The sequence below is a fragment of the Bombina bombina genome, chromosome 1 (genome assembly GCF_027579735.1).
Source record: "Bombina bombina isolate aBomBom1 chromosome 1, aBomBom1.pri, whole genome shotgun sequence".
In the NCBI taxonomy this organism is placed as follows: domain Eukaryota; kingdom Metazoa; phylum Chordata; class Amphibia; order Anura; family Bombinatoridae; genus Bombina; species Bombina bombina.
This window is the reverse complement of record NC_069499.1, coordinates 607,958,939-607,968,305: the sequence shown is the minus strand read 5'-3', so window position 1 is coordinate 607,968,305 and position 9,367 is coordinate 607,958,939. Positions and strand designations below refer to the sequence as shown.

At 36.1% G+C, this 9,367-nt stretch overlaps 1 protein-coding gene across 1 annotated transcript in view; it reads right to left on the bottom strand.

Annotated features, from left to right (window-relative positions):
* Positions 1–602: 602 nt before the first annotated feature.
* Positions 603–9,367, bottom strand: part of LOC128645757 (Krueppel-like factor 5) — a 35,969-nt gene continuing 27,204 nt past the window's right edge. The window contains exon 4 of the mRNA XM_053698981.1: positions 603–4,817. Coding sequence (XP_053554956.1) covers positions 4,639–4,817 — 179 coding nt within the window. The 3' untranslated portion in view covers positions 603–4,638. The remainder of the gene's footprint in view (positions 4,818–9,367) is intronic.

Sequence of the window (9,367 nt, the reverse complement as noted above, 5' to 3'; positions counted from 1 at the left end):
TAAAAACTTGAAAACATGTTTGAACTAACTTATATTAGGTGTGCAATAGTGCTAAGTTTTGTTTAAGCGATATTTGTTTAAAGCAAAGTATTCAATTAGTATTCAATAAAAACTGAACCTGTAAAAAAAGTGACAATTACTGTAGTAAAATTTGCCAGACTATAGCACTGAGACACAGATTGCACTGTAATGCTGTAAACAGAGTGAAGTAAGCATAAAAAATGGTGCCAGTCACTTTTCTCACAATCGCACGATGATTACAGCACTGTTTCAAAATCCTTGGAGGTTGTACTTCAGCTCCACAAAGCGCTGTATTAGCGAAGCTCTGTAAAGTGAGGTATATCTGTACATTTATACACATACAAGTTATAAATTAGAGCTTATTTGACTAATTCCTACTTTGATAAATAGCTCCATTATTTCTGATCTGATGAGGTCACGCTCAGATTTTTTAATCATTATTCCAATATATGAACTGCTCACATACAAAGTACGTAAAGTGTATATATTCCATAGGAAAGAATGCATTTAATAACCCAGTCCCTTGTGTTATAAATGAAAATAGTTATTGATGCTAGAACAATAAGCACAAACTATCTGTATGAATAAGAAAAACAAAAAAGATTTATTCAACGTTTAAAAAAATGTTTACAATTGTTAACAAAATAGATGAACAGAATGTGTATTTTGCTATATACCTACTGAATATGAAGCATCAGTAAGATTGTAGAGAATTAAGAGTAAACATTGATGCATGTCACTATATTGTACATAAGGTAAAACACTATATTTTTGTCTAACAGAGAAATATAAGAAGAAGATGATAACTGCATGTCTATGTTGTTTTTAAAGTACCATTCTGGTGTACCAAAGAGAGGCTAGCTTCATAATAAAATTGCACATTCATTACAACTCAGTTTCAAGAATTCTGAAAGTTTTTCCTTCTGAGATATCAGTTATTCACATTCACACACATACTGGTTTGGTGGAAATCTGCATGCTGGTTCTCTTCAGTAAGTCTGGGATTGTCAGATACAGGAGACTGTACCACAGTGCTAATGCTAAGAGAAGTGAAGTGTAGCTTGTGAGAAAGTGATTTTCTGCAATGTTGGTGAAAAAGCATAAAATAATGTCCGTGTAGGAAGTTATTTCAATCCCAGTAGAATTCTGCAGCATCTCATCACCCCCTCACTGAGCATTTTCTTTTTTTAATTCTGGGAGATGCAGCCAATAAGATATCTTTTTGTTAAATCCATTAACCTAAGTGGTAGTTTACTCCTTGCATGTTCATTTTGACAGGGAAGAGAGACTGGAGAAAAACTTAGCACATGCAGTTTCTTCTCTTTCTCCCTCAACAGTAGGAACAAGCACAGCACCCAACACTTCACTTCCACTGAGGATAAATGTTTAGATGTTATTTTACTTCATTGGCTGTGTAGCCCCCATGCACTTTAAAAAAAGATGCCACAGATTTGGAGCCATCTAGGACTGGCAGGAAAAGCCAATGCTTAATTTAAAACTTGCAAAAGAAAAGCATGCATGGTAATAACAACAAGGACACTGGAGGTGACAAGTTACACCTGATGCATCACTTCCATGTCCCTTTAAAGGGACACTCAAGTCAAAATTAAACTTTCATTATTCAGAGAGAGCAGCAATTTTAAACAACTTTCCAATTTACTTCCATTAAAAAAGTGCAGTCTTTTTATATTTAAACTTTTTGAGTCACAAGCATCCCACTGAGCATGTGCAAGAATTCACAGAATAAGCGTATATGCATTTGTGATGGGCTGATGGCTGTCACGTGGTACAGGGGGGGTAAAAATAGACATAACGTTTAAAATTGTCAGAAAAACATTTACTACTCATTTGAAGTTCAGACTAAGTGCTATTGCAATGTATTGTTATCTTGCTTTGTTGATTATGCAAATCTACTGTATTTACTGGTTCTTCAAGTACAAATGTGACTGTGGTCAATGCTTCAGATAGTACGATATTAAGTAAAGGGACAATAAACTCAATACATTGATATCATCATATGAAATAAAAGCATTTGCACATGGTGTATTTTTGTTGTTGTTTTTTGTTAAGTAGAAGCTGTTAAAAATAAAATTAAAACTAATGCTACATTATTGGTTTTGTGCTTCCTACTAATCCTCATTGGCAGATAAGGACAACCAATAACTAAAAACTTCTTTGTTTGTGTGAAAATAAAACATTGCATAATTTGAGCCATGGCAATAAGAGGTATATCGTGAGGGTTTGCACTTATCGGGTTTCCTGCTTGTACTACAAGTTGAAAGTAAACGCGATTGCGAGATTTACGCTAGAATCATTGCCGCAATTTCAGAGCTCTGGTTAATTGTTTGTTGCACAAAACACTTAAAAAATACATTATAAAGTACAGTTACACTTATAATAACTATATATATATATATATATATATATGTGTGTGTGTGTACATATGTATATATGTATTTACAGACATATATAGACATATAAACACATAAATATATATGTATACATATACAGACATATATATAAGTGCAGTAGAGTCTTTTGCCGTTAAGTAGATGAAAACATGTAAAAACATTTATATTTATGCAATATTCATATTTATTAAAAGTTTTAACTATGTATTACTGTAAATATTTCACATTTTAATGTTCTGTACATAGCAGAATATGTTCTATGTATCTTTAAATAGATATTCATATATATATATATATATATATATATATATATATAGTATATATATCTGTCTATATCTATACCTATATATAATCGTGTATATATATATATATTTGTTTAATAAAAATCATATATATGTAGAATTATATATTTATAAATAATTAGAACATATTCCATTACGTAAAAGAACATTAGAATATGAAATATTCATATTTTCATGTCGGGTTAGCCCTAATGAGAATATGTGATGGTGTTTGTGCAAGAGTGGGGTGTTTTTTTCCACTTTTTCTGATTTTTGCACTGGTTGGGTTACCGCTTTAGAAAAAACTGTTTACTTGTAATATGAGCGCAATCTGACTAGAGCAAAAATCCTAATTCTAGCGGAGTTATCGCTGTAGCGGAAGTGCAAAAAAAGTTCCACTTGTAATCTGGCCCTATGTAGGAAATACCTATCACCCAATGAGCATTAGGTAGGAAGTACAATAATGATGCTGCTGTATTCGTTTTATGTAATGTAAATATCTTTTACCTCTGTGAAGACAAAAATAATAATAATAATAATAATAATAATAAAAACAACATGCTTAAATTATGCTCTTTTATGTGAATGATAAAAAATATTGAGTACAATGCCTCTTTAAGGTTAGTTCTTACTAATGTGTACAGATTTTAGAATGGTTGTACTAAAGTTTTGCCAGAGATTATGCAAAAAAACTGAAGAGGCCTCATTTTAGGTAAGCAGTGTACTCATCCATAAAGAGGAGAATGTTAAAAAATACATTTGAAAGTCCAGGTGACAAACCTAATTTAAAAAAGCAAGCACTACTAATCTTATTTTAACTACAATCATTTTCAATATAATGCTCTGCTTTTATGTCTACAAAAAAAAACTACCACTTCAAAACAAAAGAAGAATGTAAAATTACATTTTACACACAAAAATCACTGCAATCTGTGTTTATTCTGTCAATACTTTCTAATTTGTTCCACTGTATTATTCAAACTTGCAAGCAGTCATTTAGAAGTGTGCAGATATATACAACACTTTCTATTTATGTCCAGAACTCAAGAACATTCAACATTTCTGACAAATATAGAAATGTATGCTTATTTAATTGGAATAAAAAAAATTCATCATTTGTGAATAATAAAGAGACATTTTGTTCATTGTGCAGAAGATAAAATATATTGTCACAGTTCTCCCTTAAAACCGGAAGTGCTTTATAGAGGTCGCCCTCCAGAGGTCATCCATTATGTAAGATAGGTGCAGGGTAATGAAGAAATCCCAGTGCAAAGGCCCAGTGTATGGAAAGACAAAGAACTGGTATAACTTGTCAAGAGACTTTCATTCCTCTTTATACATTTTATTTAAATTGAAATGAGTTTGTGGGGAATCAGGTTAGGATGTCAATCATGTGTCTGCTTACATATCTTTGGAAGAAGGCCCAGCGTGTTGATGTCAAAGTCTTCTCTATAAAGATATTTTTACCTTTTTAAACATTGTTGATTTTGGAATTAAATCCATTTTGAGGTTACAATTGTATGTCTCCCTTTAGTAGGTGATGCTCATGAAACTTCTAAGCCATTTATAAAATGGTTATAGTTTTGGCTTAAAGTCAGTGGAAGAGTTCTAGGTCTCATACCTCCAGAAGAAATTATTTAAAGGGCAAATCTTTAACGATGAAACATCAGATTTATGGAGAAAATCAGTTCTTCTGGACAGCCTCATTAATATGAAAACAGTCTTAAGGCTTGTACTTAAATACTTATGCTACAAATAAAATATTAAAATGTAGAACCTGTGAATGGTCAACTTCCAGAATTCTTAGTTTCCTTGATCAAAGCTGTCCTTAAAGTAGCCAAGAAGATCCATGGAATATTTCCCTAAGAGTCTCTTTGTTCTATGTACAGAAATGCAGTATGATGCATATATTGAAAGCCTGAGCACTAGTTCTGGTGTCTCTTCATATGTAAGGCGAGGTGGTCTGAGCGGGAGAAGCAGCGTCCGCAGGCGGCACACTTGAAGGGTTTGGCACCTGTGTGTTTGCGGTAATGTCTCGTCAACTCATCAGAACGGGCAAAGCGCCAATCACAGCCCTCCCAGGCACATTTATATGGCTTCTCACCTGCCAGAGGAATAAGATGTTTACAATTAATACAATTACTGTAATTACTCCGGCAATAACAAGATCCTTGAATTGCTTCATATGTTTGAAGACTAACCCTTTATATGCCAACATCCTCCTTTATATCCCAACCTCCACTTCATAATAATAAATAATGGTATGATAATAGTATTAATTGTCAATAAAAAAAAACTAAAAAAATGTTGAAACTGACCATTTAACTCTAAAAACTTGTAATTTTCATTAGGTCACTAAGATAAGACCAACCCTAAAATATCCCATTAAATAATATGTCACTGATATTACATATGTTCCATTTTGTTTTATACCTGCAAGAATTTCTACTCATGGACACCATATCACAATTTTTCACAAGGCTATATAAAAAATAATTTCTGTATATTTGTGTACGTGCAGGATTATGTGCTTCTCCTTCGAACCTTGAATTTTCCCATATTGCCTAATTTAATAAGAGCAAATATTTGTGCAGTAAATGCAGGAATTCCCTAAGCTGTGAATGCCCATTCTCCCATTCAGTGGTTACTGCTAATATTTGAGCTGACACACCCTGTGTGACAATATGTCATAGAAATTCACTCTGCAATGGCCTCTATGTGTTAGAAAAACATAAAAGAAGCAGAACACTCAATCATACTCAGCACTAAACAATAATTCTATGGCTCTATAAATACTCTTTAATATTGTTGACTACATTAATAAATACTACCGGTAATACCTTTTCAATACAATTACAGTATATCACAAAAGTGAGTACACCCCTTATATTTTTTTAAATCTTTTATTATATCTTTTCATGTGGCAACACTGAAGAAATGACACTTTGCTACAATGTAAAGTAGTGAGTGTACAGCCTGTATAACAGTGTAAATTTGCTGTCCCCTCAAAATAACTCAACACACAGCCATTAATGTCTAAAACTGTTGGCAACAAAATTGAGTACACCCCTAAGTGGAAACGTCTAAATTGGGCCCAATTAGCCATTTTCCCTTTCCGGTGTCATGTGACTCGTTAGTGTTACAAGGTCTCAGGTGTTAATTGGGAGCAGGTGTGTTATATTTGGTGTTATCGCTCTCACACTCTCTCATACTGGTCACTGGAAGTTCAACATGGTACCTCATGCCAAAGAGCTCTCTGAGGATCTGAAAAAAAGAACTGTTGCGCTACATAAAGATGGGTTAGGCTATAAGAAGATTGCCAAGACCCTGAAACTGAGCTGCAGCACGGTGGGCAAGACCATACAGCGGTTTCACAGGACAGGTTCCACTCAGAACAGGCCTCGCCATGGTCGACCAAAAAAGTGCACGTGCTCAGCGTCATATCCAGAGGTTGTCTTTGGGAAATATACGCATGAGTGCTGCCAGCATTGCTGCAGAGGTTGAATGGGTGGGGGTAAGCCTGTCAGTGCTCAGACCATACGCCGCACACTGCATCAAATTGGTCTGCAAGGCTGTCGTCCCAGAAGGAAGATTCTTCTAAAGATGATGCACAAGAAAGCCTGCAAACAGTGTGCTGAAGACAAGCAGACTAAGGTCATGGATTACTGGAACCATGTTCTGTGGTCCGATGAGACCAAGATAAACTTATTTGGTTCAGATGGTGTCAAGCGTGTGTGGCGGCAACCAGGTGAGGAGTACAAAGACAAGTGTGTCTTGCCTAAAATCAAGCATGGTGATGGGAGTGTCATGGTCTGGGCCTGCATGAGAGCTGCCGGCACTGGGGAGCTACAGTTCATTGAGGGAACTATGAATGCCAACCTGTACTGTGACATACTGAAGCAGAGCATGATCCCCTCCCTTCAGACACTGGGCCGCAGGGCAGTATTCCAACATGATAACGACCCCAAACACACCTCCAAGACGACCACTGCCTTGCTAAAAAAGCTAAGGGGAAAAGGTGATGGACTGGCCTAGCATGTCTCCAGACCTAAACCCTATAAAGCATCAGTGGGGCATCCTCAAATGGAAGATGGGGGAGCGCAAGGTCTCTAACATCCAACAGCTCTGTGATGTCATCATGGAGGAGTGGAAGAGGACTCCAGTGGCAACCTGGGAAGCTCTGGTGAACTCCATGCCCAAGAGGGTTAAGGCAGTGCTGGAAAATAATGGTGACACTTTGGGCCCAATTTGGACATTTCCACTTAGGGGTGTACTCACTTTTTTGCCAATGGTTTAGACATTAATGGCTGTGTGTTGAGTTATTTTGAGAGGACAGCAAATTTACACTGTTATACAGGCTGTACACTCACTACTTTACATTGTAGCAAAGTAGAATTTCTTCAGTGTTGTCACATGAAAAGATATAATAAAATATTTACAAAAATGTGAGGGTGTACTCACTTTTATAAGATACTGCATATAGATATTAAGGGACCAATTGATGAAAGTGCGGACGGACATGATCCACTGTAGCTATCATGTCCACCGCACATCGATAAATGCTGACAGCATACTCTGTTGGCATTTATCATTGCACAAGCAGTTCTGGTGAACTGCTTGTGCAATGCCGCCCCCTGCATATTCTCGGCCAATCGGGCGGATTGATGTCCACAGTTTCAGAGGCTGCGGAAGAGTTAAGGAGCAGCGGTCTTAAGAGCGCTGCTTTCTAATTCCTATTTCCGACGAGCCTGTAATTACCGTTTTACATGATTCACTAAAATTCTTTTTCTATTAAATATTTTTCTTTATTAAATAGAAATGCACCGTACAGTAATATTGAAGTAACATTACAGCAAAGCATATCCTGAACAAAATTATAGCAATAGGTGTGGTTAACAGAAACATACATTTCACTTGCTGAAATAATCAGAAACATTAGAACTTGTGTGTCGGCAGTGTACATTCACATAATAGCTAATATAAAGAAAAAATCAGATACCGGGCATTAATTGGCCCTAGGAGGGGAGCAAATAGGATGTGAGCCAACAGGGCACACATACTAATTTTCCAGACAACTTGATGATTAGAGATTATACACATCTCCCTCATAGAGAGGGTAAAGAAAGAGATAAAGAGAAAAGAGGGGAAGAGGAGAAAGAGAGAGAGGAGAGAGAAAGAGAGAGAGAAAAAAAAAAAAAGGGGGGGGGGGGGATGGGAAGGAAGTGGAGTGGGGAAGGGGCCGCATAGACTCCCTCCTCACGATTCGGGAGTAGATCGCACTGCTGGTAGGTCTCATTTATCGGAGCTCAAACCAGTCAGACCACGTCTCCCAGTAAGAGTTCAGGGCATTGTTTTCTCCGGCAACAAATCTCTCCATGGTTGCGAAGTGATTTTAAAAATTCTTTTTCAGCTCTCTGGTCTCTCCCTTTTCACTAATTCGTATGGTTTTATTCTATGCAGCTGAGTCACTAAATAGAGAGAGAGGATGTTGCTTTATTGAATAAGCTGCATAGTATTACAAAGAATATGCTGAGACTGCAGAGGCTGAAGAAAACTCAGTACATATTTCTCAGTCTATTGATAATGCTATAAATTAAGCAAAGAAATGGCCAGGGGCCACTATACAGTCCTCCAGAGTATATTAGTCATGTACTTCTCTTTACCAAACTAAACACCACAGATGTAAGCAGGTAGAACTTTTTTAGTATTTAATAAAAGCAGCATTCATCTTATATCAGCAACAAGGGCGTAACTGCAGTTGGTGTCTGAGGTTTCAATTTAGACCGGGCACACATCTAGGGGGCCCTTCAGTCAATAGTAGATATGTGCAATTCATTTCGTTCCGAATAAAAATTAGGTGAAAATCAGGTGATTTGGAGGTTAGGATGTATCTGTATCACTGAATCACCCTAGTAACAAAACTAAACTAATCTGAATCAATTTGTAACGAAGAATCTGAATTAGTTCGGATTCATTCGTTTTATTCGAATGGCCATGGCGTGATAGTCTGACTCTCTGGACTAACCCCAATTCCTTTGCCGTTCCATATTTATTATAAAAAAAAAACTAATAGAGATATATTACAATTAAATATAGTGAGATAGAACAGTGAAATGATTCCTTTTGTGTTGGTTGGAACCATCCGAATCAACGTAACATAACATAATGAATGAATCCGAACATTACTGAACTTCCGAATGCATCCAAAACGAATGACTGCTATAATGAATCAATCCGAATGCATCCGAAACGAATGAATGATATAACGAATAGATCCAATTTCATTCCAAAACTAAATTAAAAAATACAGAATCGTAACGAAACTAAACTAAACTAAATTTTCTGGCGTGCACATGTCTAGTGTGTTTCCTACAGCAGAAGCTCACAGAACATTTGGAAACTATTATTTAAAAGGCCACTGACATATATTAAACGGACATTCTGTTCAAAGTTGAAATGCACATAGATGAATTAGACCTTTGAATAGAAACATATTTACATTATAGATATATTGTCTAAAATGCTTCTATTGAAATGCATCACTGTTTAAGTGTTAGCATTTTTCTCTGCATGTGCATGTGAAGCATAGCTAGATATTCACAGTGCACCAGCATTTTAAGTACTGCAGCTGCTCAGAGCACCAGTGGGGAGGTA